The sequence below is a fragment of the Uloborus diversus genome, chromosome 4, assembly GCF_026930045.1.
Source record: "Uloborus diversus isolate 005 chromosome 4, Udiv.v.3.1, whole genome shotgun sequence".
Taxonomy (NCBI): Eukaryota; Metazoa; Arthropoda; class Arachnida; order Araneae; family Uloboridae; genus Uloborus; species Uloborus diversus.
In genome coordinates, this window is record NC_072734.1 from 170,282,104 (window position 1) to 170,306,510 (window position 24,407).

The window sequence follows — 24,407 nt, forward strand, 5'->3', positions numbered from 1 at the left end:
AACAATTTGTCGTTCAATTTTGAACAGTTCATTAACTTAACATTAGCTCCTACAAGGAAATTTAAAACAAAAATAAATATTGAACTTAGAGGTGAAGTTGCTTCAAACAAACTTTCTCCTCTCACAGAAACAAACTAAAGAATTTTCAATGTTCTCAATTTCTCATCTACACTAGTTTTAAGCCGTTAAAACTGACATCCAGATGACATTAAGACAGACAGAATTGCTAGTGGGAACCCACTGGAGCTATCTGGCAACCAAGTTGAAAGTCCCTGAAAAAAGATCTTTGTCCTAATTAATTCGAACACCATAGTATCAAAAAACAGCATTTGCTCGAAACTTCAACGCAATGGGGTCGTTTCCAAAATTTTAAAAGTATTTTTTTCTGAAAGAGAAAAACATAGGATTTGATCATTTTTTAAATAATTTGTTTAAGTTTAATACTTTTAAAAAATTACTTAAATCGGTGTACTTTCATTGTCTACGGCTTCTGCCGATGACATCACAAATGATGAAATGCCATTCAGTGTTGCTATTCACAGTGCAAAATATTTAATTCGCATCTTTACTCACGTGTATTGGCAACGATACGGTTGTTTGCAAGCGTAGAGCGCAATTTTAATTCGCTTCTTGATTATCATAACGTGGAAACGTGGTAGAAAGATGCGCCAAAAAGCATCATTTGTGACGTCATCAAGACCACGCCTTGTTTGAAAAATCGGACATTTAAAAAAATTGATTAGAAAATAACTGCTGGGAAAATAAAAGTATTTTCTGGGTCCATGTTTTTTATTTTTATTTTTTTTGCTTATTCTATCAATTTCAGTGACAAAAAGTACTACTTTTGACTGAAGGAAACAACACCATTGCGGCAAATCAAGGAATTGTCCAAAAAAAAATCAAATTTTTTATGTGCACTTCGCTTTACCGATGGCACTTTTCCCACACTACCGATCATCGAGATAAAGAAGTATTCTTCGGCACACCCTAGCGCGCAGACGAGGTGCAGTTTTTTTTTCTGTGCTGACACTGCGACGGCGATAAAACAAGTTTTACAGAGTTTCGGTTGTTTTTTCCGTATAGACACTGCCACAGTAGTGAAACAAGTTTTACAGAGTTCATGACTTCTGAACTCGATTGTTGGTACTGAGTGATCTTCTTCCGTGATAAGCACGAAAGTGCTGCTGAGCTCGAACTGAATGCTTGCTGATTTATGTTTTGCACCTCCTTTTTCTTGATTCAAGAGCCACCCTCGCAGAAATATTAGTCCACTACTACCCATTCAAAAAATAACCATAAAGCAGTGTACCATTGAAATAAAATATGTTACAAAGAACCACCTGGTGACAATACGTAACTTAATTTTGATAAAAAGTAGATACGACTTTTGTCAGTTCCGTCATTTCGTATTTTTTTTAAGAGGGGAAGGGGACAGAGGGTACACATTAGGGCTGGGCGATATACCGATATATCGTAATATATCAATATATTTTTACTACCGTGGTTACTATATTCAAATTTCAATGCGTCCGATATATCGTCGGACCGGACTAAACTAAAAGCTACTTGAAATAATGACTTGAAAATACATACTCATTCGTAATCCTGTGTGCTTAATGAGTGGATCAGGCTTGGCAACCCTGGCAACTCTTCCAGATTTCCCAGAAATTTTAAGGATTTTCATGTTTTTCCGTTGTTCTGATTAGGAGCAAAATTTGCAAGTTTTTTCGTGTTTTCAGAAAGAAAAACATTGTATCTTGCCAGTTTTGGCGCTACAAAAGTTTTGTGGAACGCAGCACCGCACTTGTTTAAAACCAGGGTTGCCGCAAGAGAATCCACTTGCTGCATTGTGCCATCGAAGAGACGCTCGCTCTGATTGAGTGAATAATTCCGTAATTCAAAGACTTTCGATATTGTGTTAGTTTCGATCTTCAGAAGTAAAGCATGTCTTTCGATATCGACACTTGTGTGTTTGCTTTTAAGGAAGTACTGTGTGCCTTTTCTTTTGAAATGGTATCGATACTAGCGGGGTTATATCTTTTTCGTTCAAGATCCGATATTTTATTTAATATGACTTATTAAACATCGGTTGCGGAATTGGGGTAGCATATTTTAGGATTTCTGGTTTTTTGGGAAACATCGTTTTTCGTAGAAAACCGAAAGTAAACTTGAAATAAAGATATAGGTCCAAGTGCCCCCTCCCCCCCCCCCCAAAAAAAAACCGATGCCGTCTTTAATTTTACCCTTCCCCCCATGAAAATAAAAGGTGCATCTTATTAAGGAGACTAAAATCCGTTTAAAATAACTTCATTAAAAATTTCAATGGCAAAGTCTGCCCCCCCCCCGCCCCCCACATGGGTAGCCCTACTTCAGCTGTTATTATTAGAATAAATTGCTGAAATATTTACTGATCAAGATGTCCGTGGGTTTTTCTCTATTACAGATCGCAATATGTAGATTACCATATCTGCACTGCAATGCCCGTGTAGAGAGTCCTTGAATAAATTATCCCCCCCCCCACCCAAAGTAAATTAATAATTTTCTTTAAAATTTAAATGGAAGAATAATTAATAATGGAAGAATTTTTAAGGAATTAAAATGTGCACACACACTTTTAAATTCCAGTAAAAGATCCGTCAAAAAGAACAGTAATTCGTCAAATATATCAAAAAGACATCAAATTACATTAACAGGAGCTTTAAAATGTAAAAAAAAAAAGTTTTAAAAACTGAAACCCGACGTCGGCAAAAAAAAAAAAAACACTTAAAGATAAAAAACAAGGTAGGTACTGTTTGATATCATCGTTTTATTGTGTAAAACAAGTCATTTGATGGGTTAGATATTCCTATTTATTTAGTTGTATTGAAATCTTCTGTCACTTTCACATTAATAATATTATAATTCAATTCAAATGCCGTAGTCGTGCGTTGAAAAAATAAAAAATAATAAAATTAATTTTTAAAAAAACTGCATTTGACAACGCATGACAACGGCATCTGAATTGAATCATAATGTTATATTAATGTGAACGTGACAGAGGATTTCAATAAATATAGGAATACCTGTCATATCAAATGATTTGTTGATTCAATAAGACGATGATATCAAACAGCACCTATCTTGTTTCTTACCTTTTAGTGTTTTTTCTGTAGTTGGGTTTCAATTTTTTAATTTTTTTTTTTTTTTTTTTTTTTTTTTTCATTTTAATATTTTTCGTTTTAACCTGTGATGGACAACAAAATAATAGCGTGAGTAATACACACTTAACAAGCAAGCATTTTAGTTTGATATACAAGAATGGTAAATTTAATTTATTGATATTATATCAAACTGACAAAAAATTTTAATTATCAAAGATTGATCTAAGACTATAATAGTAATCAACACCAAACTTGTTTTTTATTTTTTGTTCCCTTTGTCGGGTTATTAATAATGTTATTTAAACCCGCGCCATAAAAGGTTAAAATGGAGATTTACAAGGTAAAATCGAATCCTCCTATTGTTGAAGTCGGTTAAAATGTAGTCAGTTTTACTCGGACCGTAATAACGAATCGATTAACACCTTATTCATAAGAATCGGATAAATATTTTAGGTGCTACGGTGGAACATACCTAATTTCAATGACTCCTAAAATAGAAATTTTTTTTTAAATGTCACCCGCTGTTGTTGAAGTCAGTTAAAATGCAGCTTATGTTACCCGGGCTATAATAACATTTCAATTGACACCCTTTCATCAAGCTCGGATGAATAGCTTAGGCGCTACGGTGGAACATACCAGAAAAACAAACATACATAGACTGCTAAAATCATAACCCTTTCTTTTGGCTTCGCCGTAGTCGAGTAATAACAGATTTTTTGGCTTCTTAAAAATTACTCATTTGTTTGTTTTAAACCTGTTTACATGCAACGATAAAATTAAAAATTTTAACACCCCCCGATTGACTCGCAACTGTAGAATCAAGAGGGAAAATTTAAAATCCTTTCAAAGCCTTATTGAAAATCAATTACATGTATTTTATTTGTTAACAAATAGAAACTGGCAACAGATGAAAATTTTAAATCATTGCATTTAATTTCTTTGTCAGCCAACAATGAATTCGGTTATCAATCGCGTGAATAGTGGCTTAGCCGTTATTGAAATCTGCTTCAAAAAACGTTATAATTCGAATTCTATGAAACATGGAAGTTCCAAACACATTCGATCAGACGCGGAAAAAAATTCTTTTTATTTTGGTATTAAATTTTAAATTTTTTGACTGTGTTTTCACTTTAAAAATCGCGAAAAACCTTTTAGAGGTTTTTAATTAATATCTTCGTTAATTAATGTCATCCGAAGATGCAACCTAGCTAAGAACACTCTCGATCAACTCTCCTTTAGAACATTTTTTTTTTCAAAATCGGTCCATCCGTTTAGGCGCTAGAGTGCCACAGCCACAGACAGACACACAGATACACAGACACGTCAAACTTATAACCCCCTTCCTTTGTGTGTCGAGGGTTAAAAATGGGACTTACGCCTTTTCTGAAACAATCGATTCATTTATGGATAGCTCCCAAAAAGACACTGACACATGTATCCTGGAAATTTATGCAAAGTGCAGGTCCCGATCAAAATAAAGCGAAAGTGCTTCCCAGATCCTGGTAAAAATTGGTGCCCCTTCACTAGACAATCATTCAAGTTATCATTTTCAAAGTTGTTGTGTGTTGTGACTAGAAATGCAATTCAACTTTGAACACGGTTGCATGAATTAATTTTTCTTCTAAAGGGAAGTTAGGAATGCTTGCGGCGTAATAAATTAAATCAAGAAGCGAGAAATCGCAAACTTCAAAGATGTTCTTCGAAGCTGCTTTATCATCTTTCTGACATTTTAGCTGTTTCCATAGTAACCAAGTGATGATTAATCAGCGTGTAACGATCGTTAGTTGATCCTTTTGTGCGAAAACCAACAATCTGATCTCGTGGAATACGAAGACAGAAGAGTTTCAAGATTGTTCTTTTTCGTTTTGTTGGCAATGTATATTTAAGAGAATGGATGGGTTGTGAACTCAACCAAGTGTATCCGCTTTGAACATCTAGAAGCAATTATTTTCTATTCTAAATCACCGTAAAAGTTTCATTTTTGTATATTTATAAGCAAAACTTTGGGTTTTCTTAATAAATATTTCATTATATGCATTTCATGAGCTATTAATGTTAGTTTTTTTTTATTTGTTCGGGTGCGATAAGACTTTAGGAAGTCAAAGGAAACGAGATGATAGAATATGTCTTGCACTTTTCAGAAGCAATTTTAGAAACATAAAGCGACCTCTATGTTTTTTAATTTGATTATAACTTTCAGAGAATTCCGTGATCGTAAAATAAAAGAGAAAAAAAAATGTTAGATACCGAAAGAAAAACGGCAGAAGTAGCAGGTTTGGTTTTTCTCCCGGAGATCAAAGGGATTATTTTTGTTTGGCTTTTCGAAACAGAGTTTGAATTTATGCTTGGAACGATTTGAAATACAGTAAGTGTAAAGCATTTTGGAGGAAACTGAACTAGAACTATCAAAGTGATGATTCAGCTTAAACCCCAATTCATTCAGTATCATCCAAGCCCATTATTTGGAAATTGCCAAGGGGGGTGGGAGTCAAAGGGTACACTTTCAATGCATATTATGTTTAAAAACAGCAAAATCCACCCCCTTCAAAATGTAATTCATGCATTAGCATTAGAAGGGGGTGCCCCCCTCCCTCGAGCAAAGGCGCACCCCCTTAAAATCGCGAAGACCCCCCCCCCAAAAGCAAGAACTCCCTAAAAAAGAGAAAAATACCCCTCAAAACAACTCCTCCCCCTAAAAATTTCAATGGCGCAGTCTGCACCATGACGCCCTCTAGTTGAGCACGCCAGAGCATTAGCTGTCTTCTGGCATTAACTTCGCAAAGCCATTTGGAAATTGCTCCTCCTGACCCCTCTAAATGAAGGGCCTGTGTTAACCCTTCTCTGACTTTGTCCGACTGAGCGCAGACATGCGAAGTGCTCATCTCTTACGCAATACTACTCAAAGCATAAGATCTGTCAAACTTAAATTTGTTTCTCCAGCCATGCAGGAAAATTTGGGAGCGTTTTAAAAAAAAGTCATGATTTTTCATGGGTAAGCTTTGCAGTGATTATTTTCTCTTATGCATCTCAACTACAAAGCTTACCCATTAAAAATCATGAGTTTTCTACACTGGTGACTAGTCCAGAACTTTTGAGCAATAGATCAAAAGTTCGGTTCTTAAATTTGACTTTTATTGATAAGATAACGCACTTATAATAGCAAAAATTATTTAAAAATTTCTTACTTTGAGATTTCTTGGGGTAATTTCTTTGGCCAGCTCTAACTGCTTTGCCAATTCTTCTAAATCCACGCTGGACAGGGGGCATATGACTTCTCCAATGACGTCATCCCTCGAATACCTGTCGAAGCTGAGGACTACGAAGTGCAATGTAGTGGCTTGCAGCTGGTTTGGGTTTATGCCGTAAAACGTGAAATCTTCGTCGTACACCGGGTCCAACGTTTTGCGAAGCACCCTGGTTTTCACTTTGTGCTGCTTCTCTGGTAGGAGCTGAAGTTTCACGTAGGGGTCAGAAGAGCCGTTGTTGCTGTCCTTCGCCGGAAGATCGCAGCAGCGGACGATGGTCACTTGAAGAGAGAGCTTTTCTGCGTTGTATTTTAGCCTGGAAATGGAGTTTTGGTTATTTGCAAAAGTTTGATGGTTTTGAAATGCGATCTAAAGTAGGTGCGGATATTAAGGCCTGTCGACTTATAAGATATAAACAATAAAAATACAATTTAAAATGTTCGTATCCACTCCAGGACCCCCTCGAAGGTAGTTAATGCTCATAGATGGCTCTTCATACAGGTCGCGACATGTTGCGACCAGTGCGAAGCGATTTGTTTGCGCGGAGCGGTTGTGCAACACGAATAATAAAAAATCGTCCGACTGAACATTGAATATTTTTTTTAAATATTGCACTTTTAGATATAGTTTTGCGCTCCAGTTTTATGTTGTCAATGCTTCTATCGATCTTTGATGTCTGAATTATATCTGTAAACCAATTATTGTACTTTTGTATACTTCTTTGTACACGATATCAACGGCTAATAAGGCTACCAAATTTTCTAGTAGTAATTGATCTCTATGTTTAATTAATATTACAATTTGTTGATTCGGATACATAGTTTTTACTTTATTTGAAATATATATCCCTTAGGTAGGCCTTATTACCCGTACCTACCTTAGTGTGTGCGGATTTGAATGGGGCGTTTCCTTCAGTCAAAAGTACTAGTTTTAGTCATTGAAATCGATAGAATAAGCAAAAAAAAAAGAAATAACATGGAGCCAAAAATATTTTTATTTTCCCAAAATATGGTTTTAATTAGTTGCTTTAAATGTAAAATTTCTAAAACAAGATATTTCATCGTGTGGTTGTCTTTTTTGGCAAGATCGCCTTTTTTTGGTGATTTTTTCATTGCGAGCAGTTATTAGACGAACGAGAATTGTTGGTTAAATAAAATACTCATTTGGCGAAGTTCGACAATGTCCTGAAACTTCGTTCTGGCAATTCTAGCGACTTTTTCACTTGTGAAGTCGGTAACGAAAATGAAAACAGCGACTGAAAGTCGTTTAAGAGTAATTTTTTTTAAGAAAGAAAGTACGTGAAAAAAAAGAGGAAAAAGTAACCTACCCCATGTTTTCGACAATGTACTTTCAGAATTTTTTTTTTTTTTTTTTTGAAAAATGAGAAACAACCCAACTGGAACACATTCGCAAAACTGCAGTTCAATCTCGTTTATACGGATTAACGGGGTTCAAAGGCGACCCGGATAAGCGAAAATCCGGATAATAACGGAAAAAGCAATACATATTTTTAAACAAGCAGATTTATCTTTATTGTAGAGAAAAACAGTGCTTTGTTACTCTGCCGTGTGCAGGTATAGGGCAGTAACTGTAATTTTTTCTTTCTTTTTTTTTTTTTTTGAGCAATCACGATTGCTTATTGCTTTCATTTGACTGTTTTGATGTCCTATCATTTTATTTTCCCACCGCCACCCTCTGCAGCGTCACCGTCGACCGGGTCCTCACGATGCTGCTCCTATAGGGAAAGCCGTCTCCAGGTTGCATTCATGTCCTACACACACGCGCATACATACACAACTACACACGCACACACAAACACATACACACAAACACATACACACAACTACCCACACATTCATGCCTGCACACAGACACAAACACATATGCCTACACACACATACACATACCTCCTCACACACACATTCATACACGCAACTACCCACACACTTATGCCGACACACAGACACAAACACACATGCCTACACATACCCCTACACACAAACACACATACCCCCCACACGCAAACACACACGCCTACATACACACACTCGTGATTGCGAAAAACATAATTTGAATTCAAGAGGTCAGAATTCAAATTAATTTTTTTTTTCCATTTTTGTCATTTATTGTACGTTATCTTAACTGTATTTGCTTGCTTATGTGGTTTCCGCTGAAAAAAAGGCACGAAAAAGGCGTCTAATTCCAACATTTCCCTATGGTTAGTATTGAATCCGAAACGCGTTTCTTCATATATCCCGAAAACTCATTTCTGCAGATACTGCCGTTTACCTGCACATGGCAGTACAAATCTACATAGTATCGTTCCTTGCAAATTCTTTATCATTTCTAGTTCTCTGCAGTGGTGTCGGAATGACGCTCCAAAGCACGTCATGCTGTTTGTTATATTAGTACTAGACTTTATTGTACGTTCGATGCAGGAGTTGCACGTTCAGTAAAAACAAAAAACGAATGTTTGGTGGATTTATTGTTCCGTTCTTGCTATTATGTTTTAAAATTATTATTTATTAATTTTTTTTAACTCTACAAATTTGATCAAGATAAACCGAAGATCCGGATAAACAGGGGCCGGATAAACGAGGTTTTACTGCAAAATTATCTCAGCTCAGTATCAATTGCCCTTCCCTATTACCACAAAAAGAGGCAAACGATGTTAAGGTCATGGACCAACTTATCAGAGCCACACTATACATTAACAGATGCTTTACGTTTATCTCGAAATAAATGCAGAAGTATGTTGGCAGTTTAGCAAATTTCCAGTCAATTTTGAACGTTAAAAAAAAAAAAAAATTAAAAAAAGAAAAAAAAAACAGTTACATTTAACAATATGTATGTTTTTTTTTTTAATTATTATTATTATTTATTTTTTTTGTAGCATTATTTTGAAAAATTTAAATTGGTAGAATTTCAAGAGGAATAGCCCGCTGAAATTTCAATTATGATTTTGTTAGAAAAATGCCAAACGCACGAAGAAAAACTAATAAAATGCGAGACAAGAGGTGTTAAGAAAATGAATGAAAAAGAAAATTAAATGAAAAAGGTGGAGAAAAAAACTAAAGAAAAAAGCGCGCACACTTCAAGTTCTCAGAAAATTGCCCCCCACCCTGATGACTTTGGCTGGTGGCTTATGGTGTTGAGATTTAAGTTATTAATTATATTCTACTCACTACACAAAATATTTATTCGAAAAAACATATGGTGGTCAAATAAATTTAGAACTAATTAGGAGGAACCTTGATGGGAATTACTATAATAACCAAACGATATTTATTAAAGCAATTAAATTTTTATACTCTATGCACGGAAAAATTAGACCGGAAGCATACAAACATGTCTCCAGAAGATTTGCCATTATGAGTGCACTTTTGAGGGATTTTCTATGGACTCAAAATGTGAATAAGATAAATCAGTACCATTTTTATCTACCATTTTGTTCTTGTCCCAGCCAATTACGCGATTGAAGTCGACTAATGACGCATTTCATTTTTGATATCTATACTCTGTTCACGGAATAATACATAGACCGAAATTAAACAAAAAAATTGCCGCTATGCCACTTTTGTGGATTTCCTTTTGAATAATAAAAAAAAAAAAAAATAACCATAAAGGATTCGCATTCGCCAACTGCTTGGCACCAATTTATTCTTGTCCAAGCCAAGCACGTGATTGAGGTCGCCAAATGGCGCAATTCTTTGCATCTAGTCTATCTTTCTCGTGAATATCATTTCTTGCGAGTCCCCAGGGGATTACCACCTGGTGGGAAACTGGGCGTCAAAATTATCTGTACCACTGACATCCGCGCCTTAATGGTGGCACATTGACTGGCTGCCATATCAGGTGATTGCCATATCATGGCCTAAAGCAGCTCCATTGAAAAAAAAATGTCTTGCAACATAATATGAATTGCAAAGTTACATCATAACAATAAAGTAGCTCAAGAAATATGCGCCAATTAAAATTGTGCTCTTCAGGTTTTTCTTTACCTAATGATGAACCAACTGTCATGTGCATTTGAAATGAAGTTTTCAAGTTTCCTGATACAGTAAAACCTGTAAAGTTGACCACCCTTGTAAGTTGACCACCTGTCTATGTTGACCACTTTTGTCGGGAACGGAATTTGTCCTATCTCGTATAATGAAGGAAAACCTCTGTAACTTGACCACCTCTCTATCTTGACCACCTGTCTATGTTGACCACTAATGTAACACAAATTTGGTTTGGAGTATTGTAAGAAACCCTTTGTAAGTTAACCACTTGGTTTATTTTTTTAAACTTTCTTCAGAAAATTATTTTATTTTATTATTTATTTACTTATTTATTTATTGTTATTATTATTATTATTATTTGATAGCTTTTCAAGAATGTTTTTAATGCTTTGATGACAGACAGGCATTTTACTAACTAAACAGCAGCATAAAGCTTATGCTGCTCTTTATTCTCCAAACTTGTTTTTCATTTGTTGTTCTATTTGAGATAGCTTTCTGTATTCTGTTCAATGAAAATAGGTGTCAGTAGAAAAGTTCAAAATCTTTTCTCTCAGTTGCAATATGTTGTAGCAACACAGGAGTTGTGCAAAAAGAGCTGGTCCGGATCTATATTTTGGGCCCCCACCCCTGCAACAAAATATGTAGCCCCGCCCCCCCTCTAGTGGCCAGCAGTGTCTATTTGTAAAGTGCATAAGTCTTAGTGCTAGTTTTTTTCTATTTTTTCTTCAGTTTCTGGGGCCGTTAGCCCTTTTAAGGACGCGGGCCCCTCACACTGCGTGTACACAGATCTGGGCTACTAATGAGTAAAGTTACATGTTTCTGGTGCAAGGGATTAAGAGATAGGACATTTTAATTTTGCCTTTATGAACTGAGTCGAGCTTGTTACACTTTGTGCTATACATAAAAAGGCTTCAAAAAGAAAGTTAGTTGAACTTTAGATTAATAAAAAGTATGAAACATTAAAACTAATTGAAAATGGAGAAAGCTAGAGAAAATTAGTTGGCATATGTGGAATTTCTAAACCTACAGTGTCTAATATAGTTAAAAACAAGGAAAAAATAAAATTATTTGAATAGTATTTTTAATTATTGTTTCACTTTCAATAATGTTAAACACTGAAAGTGAGTTGAACAGAAAGAGTAAGGGTGAATTCCTCAAAAAATGAATACATGGTGCAAGAAATGACAAAAAAAAAATATATTACCGCCCTTTATAAGTTGACCACCTGTCTAAGTTGACCGCCATAGTGCTGCACCGCGAGTGGTCAACTTACACAGGTTTCACTGTATTGGGTTTTAAAATTTGCTTAGAGTTACTTCGAAAAAATTGGGTTTCAAATTCATTGTTTATGCAGTAGTGTTATTCAAAACGTGAAATACTTTTTTTTTTAATCCAATAAATTCAGACATAAATTTTTAGTTTGTTTTAGAAATTTTCGAAACGTATAACGTAATCCGAAAAGCTTATTTTCTTTCATTTGAAAGTTGAAGTTATTAAATTAAGAATTCAGTTTGGGTGACTAAAAACAGACAACAAATCACTAACCTGAAATGCAGCTGGCCCAGCTTACACTGCTTCTCCACAAGTACTTCCTTCTCCTTATTGTCTTCCACGTCTTCTCTTTTCAGGTTGTTCTTCAGTTTCTCATTTTCGCTATCTATGTAGCTCTTGTCCTCGATGTTCGGAGAGTTCTGCCGCGAAGAGTGGTTGGAAGAAGAATTCGTCAAACTCACGATGCATTTCTCGGCACTGGTTGGGGATTTGTGTCCCCCTCCGTTGGGGGATGTCCTGGTGCTTCCTGGTGGCGACACTTTCTGCAGTGTCGGACTAGTGTTCTTCTTCAGCCCTCCACCTACAGATCCGCTGCTGGGGCTCTTGACGGCGCTCGGCTTTCTCAAAACTAATGGTTTATCCGGGTGATGGTTTTTCTTTAACACTGAGGTTAGCTTCTGTGAGGCACCTGCTGACGATCTGCGTCTGTAGCAGAAACAGGTGACTGCTGCTAGAGTAACCAGGAACAGAGCGCTGCCCAGGCATATTCCGATCAAAGCTGGTGTGGTTACTGAAAGAAAAAAAGTTCAATTTTCTTAAACTGGTTTAATGATCATATCATCAAATTACATGTATGTGAACATAATTTAAATGGCTCAAAAGTCTGTGTCTCGAAAAAAAATAAGAGGGCCATTTTACGAAAAAGTCAACCCTTTGTCCCGTGACGGTTTATACAGGGTGTTTCGTTTTAACCTACAAGACCTTTATTTTCGCAACCGTTAGACCTAGATGCATACTTCCAGTTGCAAAAATGTTCAAAATCAGATGCAGGGTTAAGATATTGAAAGTTTGAAGCAAAAATAAAAACGAACCAAAAAATACAAAATTTAACTTTTTACACGGGTCTTAGATCCCCTAACTTATTTTCAAGGAAATAATCTCTATTGAAAAATAATTCCAACACGAAAAGTCCGTGGAATGACCCAAGACTGATTATTTTAACAAAGCAAAAAAATCAAAAAATTAAGAAAATCTACCGCATTTAGACGATTTTCATGCTTTTGTAGAGTTTCTGAAACTAATGTTCAACTTGCGTTGCTTTAAAAAAGTACAGCAACCCAGAGGTCATGTACTGTCATCTCTACCAGTAGACAAATCAATACTTAATTCTTCCTATTCCACAACAAATCAATGCGCAATCCGCAAAATGGAAGGATTGCGCATTGATATGTCAGCCAACAGAGATATCTGCCTACAGTCAAGGCTGGATTTACCTATAAGCTAAACAAACCTCGCTGTGTTGGGGGCCCTTAACTCCCGAAAAATTACATGATTCGTTCCTAAAAAAGGAAAAGTACTTGAAACAATCCTTGTACTAGACATCTACGCAAGAGTTGCATTTAAAAGGGTTAAGTATTAGTTATAGCATTTTACCTTTTCATTTCATAAAAGGGATAAGTTCCAATGAGAAATCAATTATTTTTTTTTACCATTCCTATTTGCAGTTATTGAATTTAAGCAATACCTGAGAATAAACAACAGTGGCTAAAAGATTGCGATTGTGAAGCCTTTAATAGATTAGAAAATAGTAACGATCTAAGAGTGTATTTCAGTGTTTCATTCGTGAAGAGATGAATAATGATTATGTTACATAATAACACAGTTGAATGATGTTTTGCAAGAGACAGAAATGTGACTGTCATCATGCCTTGTTAAAAAAGTGATGAATAAATGTGAATATTTAAATCCTGCTGCAAAATTAGTTCTAAAAATAAATATGATAAATGAGGAATACATATTTCTTTGTGTTTCAGACCCTTTTTGGCCCTATTTGGTGGATGATGAATTTTTGTACCAGTAAAGCTTAAAATTAGGATATAATCATTGGCTATCTCTTCTTAGAACTTTTTAAAGATTTATTTTCGACTAGAAGATAAGTACAAGTTTCGTTTGAAAATACTTAAAATTGGTAATTTGTTCCTTAAAATACCAAATAAGGAATAATTTAGTGAATTTAAGATGAGTTTTTTTTTTTTTTCATTTCGTGTATGTTTTTCTTTATACATTCAATAGACCTACTTGGAAAAGACATTTTGCGAAATTGTTAAGGCAAACAAATATATCTTTTCCCCCACCCCTAAGGGCAGCTTTACCTTTAAAAAGTTATGTCAAATTTGACTAAAGGGACATTTGAAATCGTATTTTCTAAAAGTTAAATGTCAGAAGCAAAAAACTATTCAATATTCAGTAAAACATGACAAAAGTACTTTTTAAAATAAAATTAATGATGAAGAAATAAAAGTAATACATTTTGCCTCCCACAAAATATTAAATGATTGACATAACGTTGCTAAAGCATCAAAATACCAAATGATTGCAATCATTTGCAATATTTTATTCATCAATTTCTTTTTTGCTTTATCAACGTCGTTTCGATTCAGATGTAGGTTGTATTGACTATAAGGTTTTAGAATGTCGACAACCCCTCTGCCAATTCCACACTCTTGCCAACTTTTGAATAATCCTTAAACTTGAAATGAACACAGGTTATTAGAATTATATGCAAGTAAATAGTTTAGTTATTCTCTTTAGACCCAAGATCAGCTTTGAACGATGAATTAAAAATATGTGTATACGTGGGCTAAAAGTTATATATCACGGGTAACTGACTGACATTTTTGAAGCAAAACAACACGTATTTTGTAACTTTCAACGCAAAATATATGTAGTGCAAAAGATCTTTTGCCTGGAATAATGCATTTTTTAAGTTGAATTTAATGGTGTAATTGGATTCCCGAAATACATTTTCGATGATTTTTAAATAAAAACATGATAACTGACTGACATTAAAAAAAAATATATGTCAGTCAGTTGCCATGCTTTTAGCAATTTTTTTTTTTTTTTTTTGTTTATTCGTCCAATATGTATTTTGAGAATTTAATTAGACCACTGAGTTCAGCTTAAAAAATACAATATTCTGCGGGAAAAGATTGTTTTTACAATGCATATTTTGCGTTAATATTATAAAATACGTATTGTTTTGCTAAACTGTAAAGAAAAAAAATGACATTTTAAAACGCCTTGACAATTTAACCGCGATGAGTCATAGGAATGCTGCAGAAAAACTAAACATTTTTCAGCTATTACTTTGTAAGTTACTAAAAAATCGTGACGAGGTTGAAAACCAAGTGAAGCTAAATGAAAATTTAAGCAACAAGCGAAACCGTGCTGGAAAAGATGGTGGCTCTTTAAATGGGCAAAAAAGACTGACATCGGACGGGTGGTTTAATCGATGGAGGGAAAAAAAAGCAGAGCCATTTCATTTTACTAATTTAGTAGTTCATAATTTTGAACTGCGTTTTGTTGAGTCATTGCAATTTATTTTGCAGTTGTAAAAACAAATGCTTCTTAATTGAAAAAATCAGAATTCTGTGTCGCCTGGATTGTTTTCGGTTATTGTTATCAAACTATATTTCTCCCAAAGTGATCACATTAAGCAGCGCCTACTATATTGAGGATCAAATCCATTGAGAAGAGATAAAATGGAGGGAGTGAAGACTTCCATTCTTGAAACCAAGACCCCAAGTCGCGTGATAGATTTTAAAGCAGAGCATTGGAAGAAATCAGGTTTCTTTCGTTTGCTTCACGCAAAACGTGCCAACCATTCATCGTTGTTGAGTCACGTGACCTGGGGTCTTTGGGTCAGCTTTTGCTAAGCCAATGATTGGACTTGCTCCCTCCATTTTAATCCCTGCTCTAAGATCAAATCCTTCTTCTTCTGGAGAATCCCCCCCAAATCTCCCTATTGATTGATCAATATGGACAAAGCAAAACGACAACGACAATGCTTTTTTTTCCCCTGCGTTCCGGTAAAAAACGTGCTGATGTGTGCATCACATGACTTCCTTTTACTCCACTTTAATGCCATTTCCCCATTATTGGCAATTTTAATGTGATTCAATAGTTTACTCTCTGAATATCACCAACAGTGGCTAAACTAAAACCAGCTTTAAACGAGCTGATGTGTGCATCACATGACTTCCTTTTACTCCAATTTAATGCCATTTCCCCATTATTGGCAATTTTAATGTGATTCAATAGTTTACTCTCTGAATATCACCAACAGTGGCTAAACTAAAACCAGCTTTAAACGAGCTGATGTGTGCATCACATGACTTCCTTTTACTCCAATTTAATGCCATTTCCCCATTATTGGCAATTTTAATGTGATTCAATAGTTTACTCTCTGAATATCACCAACAGTGGCTAAACTAAAACCAGCTTTAAACGAGCTGATGTGTGCATCACATGACTTCCTTTTACTCCACTTTAATGCCATTTCCCCATTATTGGCAATTTTAATGTGATTCAATAGTTTACTCTCTGAATATCACCAACAGTGGCTAAACTAAAACCAGCTTTAAACGAGCTGATGTGTGCATCACATGACTTCCTTTTACTCCAATTTAATGCCATTTCCCCATTATTGGCAATTTTAATGTGATTCAATAGTTTACTCTCTGAATATCACCAACAGTGGCTAAACTAAAACCAGCTTTAAACGAGCTGATGTGTGCATCACATGACTTCCTTTTACTCCAATTTAATGCCATTTCCCCATTATTGGCAATTTTAATGTGATTCAATAGTTTACTCTCTGAATATCACCAACAGTGGCTAAACTAAAACCAGCTTTAAACGAGCTGATGTGTGCATCACATGACTTCCTTTTACTCCAATTTAATGCCATTTCCCCATTATTGGCAATTTTAATGTGATTCAATAGTTTACTCTCTGAATATCACCAACAGTGGCTAAACTAAAACCAGCTTTAAACGAGCTGATGTGTGCATCACATGACTTCCTTTTACTCCACTTTAATGCCATTTCCCCATTATTGGCAATTTTAATGTGATTCAATAGTTTACTCTCTGAATATCACCAACAGTGGCTAAACTAAAACCAGCTTTAAACGAGCTGATGTGTGCATCACATGACTTCCTTTTACTCCAATTTAATGCCATTTCCCCATTATTGGCAATTTTAATGTGATTCAATAGTTTACTCTCTGAATATCACCAACAGTGGCTAAACTAAAACCAGCTTTAAACGAGCTGATGTGTGCATCACATGACTTCCTTTTACTCCAATTTAATGCCATTTCCCCATTATTGGCAATTTTAATGTGATTCAATAGTTTACTCTCTGAATATCACCAACAGTGGCTAAACTAAAACCAGCTTTAAACGAGCTGATGTGTGCATCACATGACTTCCTTTTACTCCAATTTAATGCCATTTCCCCATTATTGGCAATTTTAATGTGATTCAATAGTTTACTCTCTGAATATCACCAACAGTGGCTAAACTAAAACCAGCTTTAAACGAGCTGATGTGTGCATCACATGACTTCCTTTTACTCCAATTTAATGCCATTTCCCCATTATTGGCAATTTTAATGTGATTCAATAGTTTACTCTCTAAATATCACCAACACTGGACAAATTGAAATCGAATTAAAAAATTAAAAAAATCGCCGAATTTGTCGCCAAGTGGTGACAAAACTTGGCGACCAAAAGACTGGCGATATATCCCCAAGTGTCCTCCAAATTATAACACCACTTGAGTTTACATCGAAATTAACAATGACTTCCCCCCAAAATGGGGGAAAAGACTCCTTTAGAAACACCCGAATGCAACCAAAAGGGGAGGTGCACAACTAGACCCCACTAGGAGTCTACGTACCAAATTTCAACTTTCTAGGACATACCGTTCTTGAGTTATGCGACATACATCAGCACATCCGCATATACGCATATTCATACATACGTGCATACAGTCGTCACGAGAAAACGCGTTGTAACTAAGTCGGGAATCGTCAAAATGGATATTTCTCGTGTCTATGCATTCTTAGGTACTTATCCACGTATGATCGAGTCGAAAAAAAACTCAACATTCATTCACGGGTGAGCAAAATGGAAATTAAGGCCGATTTTTGATTGAAATTTTTTTCGCGAATACAATACTTCCTTTTTTGCAAAAGGAAGTAAAAAACTAATCACAACCGCACTTGTCATGACCCTATGATCCACTCCCGGATCCGCACTAGGCTCAGACACAAACCAGCAGCAAACAAGATAATAAATATTCAATAGATATCACGATGCATCGTATTCTGGAGACCACTATGCTTCTTTGTTGAGACAAAATGCGTCTCCACCCGCATATTTGACGACCTTCCTCCATCACGAAAGAGACGTGTCTTTATCTCAAAACTCTGGAGTGTTATTAAGTTTTGTTTTGAGAGGCATTGTATATTCACTGCTGTTTCTGTAATTATTATGAATCTTTCCTATTTTGGTTTTTTGGTATGAATAATTTTTATATTGAAAATACAGTTTCTCAGAGTTTTGTCGCTGTTGTCGTGTGTTAGCCGGGCTGACAATTTGGGGTGCGCTGCTTCACTTTTCCAATTGTACCGTCATTTGGTGTGAAGAAGTCTGTAGGGTGAGCAACCATTCATAGCATATCAACACATTCACTTAAAGGAAGGACAAGGACAGGAGATAGGAAGTACATCCATGGCCGAGCCGGGACTCAAACGTAGGGCCTCCGCATCACAGTTAGACTTCTCTGACCACTAGACAAGGCGGCCGGCCTTGTCTAGTGGTTGACTTGACGATTTAAAATATGGGACAACTGGAATTGCGATTAAGCTTACGCGAAATGGATATTACTCACGTTTTGCACAAGTATTGTCCGTTTTTCACAAGAAGGCACTTCGCCACGCCCCCTTAAACGCAGAGTTCCATTTTACGCGGGGGTGATCGGTACACAATCCACGCGCTTCTAAAGAAGACATCCAGACAGCCTTAACTTGGGCGTGCATTTGAATTTGCAAAAAAGTCTTAGTGTCCTTTACATCACTTCCTTCACTTGTCTGTTGTCATTTTAGTTGTTCTATCATTTTAAAAACCGCTCCTTTTGCAACAAAATGCTATGATCCGAATAAACCTTCTGCCTAAAACAGCGAAATAGACTCATCGGATACCACGTGACGAGGGAGGAGACAAGTACCTTCTTGTGAAAAACGGACAATAACATTTCTTAGAGCTAACGCGAAGTCCTCGCCTGCAACAGGAGATTTTTCGGAAGCGAAACGAGGGGCTTATGTATCACTTGGTTATGGTTACTTAAATATTGCCTCCGTAAATGGACTTTCATCTCTTTAGCATCACTGAAGACGGAAACTCTCGCAAAGTGCCAGTCTAAACCTTGCTTAGTCAGTATGTACGATCAGTCACTCCTTATTTTTCACTCATTTTTGAAATTCTAAATGTAGAGGCAAGGCGTTGAGAATTCGCTGCCCTCTCACAACTTAGAAGTCGCAAGACACGTGAGCAAATCAAATCAAATCAAATTCTAAATGTGAAAGCTAAAATAAAATGCAATTTTACTAAAGCGCGCTGCTTCATCCAAGGCTAGGAAAAATGGGAAAAGAAAGAGAAAAATTCTTTTAAGTAAAAAAAGAAGATTTGCTTCCCAACAATATTTAATGGTGGATAACAGATTTTTTTTTTTTTTTTTTTGAATGCAGTATAGGGTTTGTTTTTTATTAAGAAACGGCAGTATATAGAGTTAATAAATGGTTTTTAATAGTTTTTTTGGTTAAGAAATCAATAAATATCTTCGTGCAGAGTAGTAAAAGGAAAAACCAACGAATTGTAGCACAAAATTACAGATTACGGTAACTTTAGTGCTTAAAGTGTGCATCACAGAAGAAAGTTGTGAGCGTTCTTTTATCAGGAGTTTCTTTTTCATTTCAACAATTCTTTCAATGAATCTCTCGATCAAGAACGCACATCTTTTTGTTGTTAGGCAACTGTTTTTGGTTTTCTCAATTTCTTACACTTTAATAAAAACTTTGTCAACTCTGTCAAAAATGAAAATTAAACGAAAGATTCTATTAGAAACTTGGCCATCACTTCATCTTTCAGAAACAAACCTACAGCTAAGTCTAAAATAATGTATTTAGAAATTAGTGGCAGAAAATGTGTCGCACGTATGCTTGTGTAACATTCTATTTAATGAATAAAATACCTATCTATGTGTATATACGTATACTGTAGTTTGTCTCCAAGTGATTTGTCGCAATGTTTTTCTAATTAGAAATTATAATTTAAGATGCAAAGCGTGGAACAATTTTCTAACATCAGTTTTAGCTTTATTTCTGCACAAAAAGGTGACGAAACATGGAATATGTCTTGTAGTTTTTTAGATGGTATAGTTTGATGTAATCCTTGTAGTACTTTTGCATTATAACTATATACGCAGTGAATTAAATATTTCTTTAATACAAGTATTTAAACGAGTTAAACTAGTATTTTAAGTAAAATCAAAAACAACACCGTTTTATTGCACATAACTTGCAGATAACTGTAGACACGTGTTTTGGCGTTACAAAGAACGTCCTTTACAAAAGTAAGTGGAGTTGTCCGAATGAATGAATATTTATCGAAACATTAGGACTCAGTTTTATGCAAGAGCGGATTCAGTTTAAGGTTTTGGAGGAGGTCATTTCCGGAAGAGGGGCGGGGGGGGGGGTAGGAGTACTTATAAATGTCCTTTTTGGGCATTAAATAAGGAGTCTGAGACAAATCTTTCGAAACATAAGTTCCCGAAACGCAGCTTTATACTATCTTTAATTTCTCAATGGGAGCGTGACCCCCATAACCCCCTACCCTTCTGGATTCATGTTTTATGTACTGCCTTGTTTTATGTGCTCTAAATATTTCTGGTATTGACTGATATCCTGCCCACACGGTTTCTTAAATTTTACAAAATGTATTTGTAAAATAAGTCCAGATTGACCGTGAGTGATCCAAAGTTAGCTGTAGTTTAAACAAAATTAGTTTGATTACTTACACTTATTTACAGCATAACAAAATTGAGCGTATCAAAGTTAAATGCACCTACAAATTAAACATAGAAACTTCCATTCCAAAGTGCCAAATTCATTATTTTTATCTCAATTAGAGCAAATACAAAGAAACATCTACATTAACATATTTATTTAATCCAGTTTTTTTTTTTTTTTCATTTAGAAGAAAAAAAATCTGCCCCTCCCCCCCCTGCACCCCGCAGGCAAAAATCATTAAAACACTAACTCAATCAAAAGAATTAAACTTAAACCATAAAACAGCTTTCCACTGCAAGTTTTTTTCTTCAAAAATTAAGATTCAAAATCAATTTTTTAAAATCATTAAAACAGCCTCCAGTTCCTCTTCCCTTCAACAATGCGTGAGCACGCTTACATCGGACAATCGCTTGCGGGTAATTTCTTAGGCACCCACGCAAAGGCTGAATTATACTTTGTTTTTTTTTATTTACTTCGGCTAAACATCGTTGGCATCGGCTTCAACTTGCGGTACCTGCAGCATATGGCTTCTCAGATCGTTAGCACTAGAAATGGCCTTGGAGCTGCGGAATGGATCGATACGGAGAAGAGTTTTAAGGGCGCTGAGAATTCTCCTGAAATTTTCGAAGCTCGTGTGATGGGGGCGGTTATGTTTTTTCATATTTACACCAGTTTATGGGGATTTTTTGTAATTGTAGTTCTCATTCGTGGTTGAGAGGTATACAATATTATAAGTTCACATTACAAAGTTACGAAACTTTGTCCACTTTTGATAAAGAACATTAGCGCAAAATGGAGAAAATGAATATAAAAACAAGTAATGTTTAAAAAAAATTATACTAAAGTCAATTTCTACCTAGGGCAATAATTTTTTTTATATTTTAGTTACTTTTTGTTAAATGATTACAATTAGCATAAATATGTGCTTATACATGTGACATAATTACAGTATTAAGTGGCAAAATATAAATTAAGTTTTTTAAATTAATTTATATTTGAAAAAAACTGTATTAACATCAAGGATCATCCACTTCAAGGTTAAAAAATGCATTTAAACTTGAGTGGAGGAATCAAAAAGCATTTTATTAACGATTCAAAATTTAAACAAGATAAATAAATGAGCTCGCCCAAACGAGCCTGAAAAGTGTCTGAGAGGTCGGTTGTTTGAGCTTTAATGCTCTTTAAGAAAAGCAAGGAAAGAATGAACGAAAAAGCGGAAGACTGTTGGACCAAATGGTGGAAAAGGCCGTGGTCACAGCCCTCATCAAAAGAACACAACGAGTTCAAGTACACAAAAAGAAGCAGCAACGTTAAATGATCGATTCTCTGGAATTAATGCTTCAATGGTAACAACAGACTGCGAACTATAGCAACGAAGTTTTAAAAATAAGTGTAAAAAGTGCACATTTACTTCGATGCAATATACCGACAGAGCGGTTATGCCATCCAGGGACTGCAGTTTCGTCTTTGTTATGGACCATCATTCTGAAATAGTCAATAATCGAATTGGAGGCAATTTTTAGCTCATTAAAGCTGAGAGTGTCAAAAAACTGGCAGTTAAAATAAATTTAGCACACCAGCGAACCAGACTGTCGGTACATTGCATGAAGTTCTGCTTTAGCCCTGGCTTAAGGGTGGCAATTTACTGCTTAATACCTGTGCTTTTGTCTTTAATTGACGAGTTGAACCGCACCATCGCTCAGGTTTGCATCTGGTGATTTATTTTAGCTACCAGTTTGTTGGCACTCTCAGCTTCAATGACATGACATCAGCCTCTAGCTCGGTTATTCACTACTCCAGACTGATGAGACCATAACAAGGACGAAACTGCAGTCTCTGTATGTCACAACCGGGCTGTCGGTATATTGAATGTAGTTCTGCCTTAGTCCTTGGGCGGTAACTTGCTGTTTAATTCACTTCGTCGTTCATAAAAATATCACATAAATGAAACGTATTGTATTATTCAAAAAAAAAAAAGGTAGTACGAATCCGTCCTTACTTTTTAAAGTTTCGAGTAATGTATTATGGTTTTACTTTAAAAGTAGTGAGAGTTTATTTACAAAATCCGCTTGGGAAGAAGAAGAACTAAACTATCAATGATATTAAAGTTAGTCTTTTCCAAGTTGGTGACAGCTCTTTGTAAACTAGTAACATTCAACTGCGGAATTCAAAGTTACGAAAAAACAAAAATTCAGTTTTTTACATTTTGCTGTTGATGTTATCGCTCTACATTTATCAAAATGACAACAAAAACTTGGAATTATGTTTGTTTTACGTTTGTATTGTGAATTTTTTTCACCGAAGAACGTTGCTAAGTGTGAGTGTAACTTTACGACATGCAACGCACAATCATTGCAATCTTTAGCGATGATTTTTTGGAGGACACAGCAATCGAATCGAAAAGTAAGAATTGCTTTTTTGAATGTTTAATTGGCTGCAGGCAATGAAATGAAACTTTCATCTATGAACCACAATGTCAGAAAATTCTACCCATGTTATTGTTCACCATATTATAGACAATTTGAGAGACTTCAACTTTATGACTGTTACTTGTTGCTTTATACTCTTGGTTGTTTTCGTTACTCTTGTATTGTTGATCCTCGTAATCGTTATTTTTTATTTGGTGCGACGCAAAAGCCCGAGTTCCAGAGGGCAAGAACCACAACGAAGTACTATCGAATCGCAAAACTTGGACGGAATTTCATCAAGTGGAGGAGTTAGGAACCCGTTCTCAGTTCTTGACGACGAGAATGTGGCTTCGAATTCTAACAGACAAGACATCCCGTTGTCGAACTTGAGGAATGCCCTTTTCGCTGGAAATCGAACGGTGGGCTCTTCCGAATCATCCCCAGGAGGACTTTGTGATGTCTTATTTCCGGCAGAGCCAGAGGGTGAAGTCATTGACAAACCTCCCAAAAAGTTGGTCACTTTTGCTGGACACGTATTTAGAACTTCGAGAAGGGATTCTTCTCCGTATTTGAGACCAAGCACTTCACCGTCGGGAACTACAAACCAAAATTTCGAAGCTGGCAGTGATTCGCTGGCGTGGGACTATTTTGATTCTAAATACTACAACTTGAATGGCGCGGCAGAAGATTCGGAATCTGCAAAAAGCAGTGTTGTAAATGTTTGCTGGGTTTAAACATTTATTAAGACTTCAATCAGGAAGCCGCGAAAGCCTGATCAAGACGATAGTATGCCGACTTTAGTTTTAAGTTCTGTTTCTACTGGACAAATGGTTTTAAATAAATATTTTTAAAGGCAAAACTTCAATTGTTGATTTAAAACTAGTTTTGAAATATTTTACCGGAAAAAAATATTACAAAACCATAAATTTATCTTACTCGTTGCTGGACAGGCTGTCAAATTTTCCTGATATTTTGTTGTCATAAAATGTCAGATTTTGGAAATTAACATTTTAAACAGTGTAGTTCAATTGCGTTGTTTCATTAACAAAAATCAATTTATAATTTTTTAGCACAGCTTAGATTTATTTAAATTTTAACGATAACATGTCTTCATTATAAATCGTATTTTAATATTATTATTTCATTTTGACACTAGAATATTTATACGGAACAAAAAGTTTTTCCTCTCTTTCCTTTTCGCGC

The 24,407-nt window shown here is 35.5% G+C and overlaps 1 protein-coding gene across 2 annotated transcripts in view; it reads right to left on the bottom strand.

The window, feature by feature from the left end:
• The window catches only part of LOC129221454 (synaptotagmin-4-like), an 84,112-nt gene that overhangs the window by 8,382 nt on the left and 51,323 nt on the right, over window positions 1-24,407 (bottom strand). For both annotated transcript variants that reach the window (XM_054855936.1, XM_054855935.1), the window contains exons 2-3: window positions 11,935-12,451; window positions 6,326-6,701 (exon numbers count right to left, since the gene is read on the bottom strand). In XM_054855936.1, coding sequence (XP_054711911.1) covers window positions 6,326-6,701; window positions 11,935-12,451 — 893 coding nt within the window. The remainder of the gene's footprint in view (window positions 1-6,325; window positions 6,702-11,934; window positions 12,452-24,407) is intronic.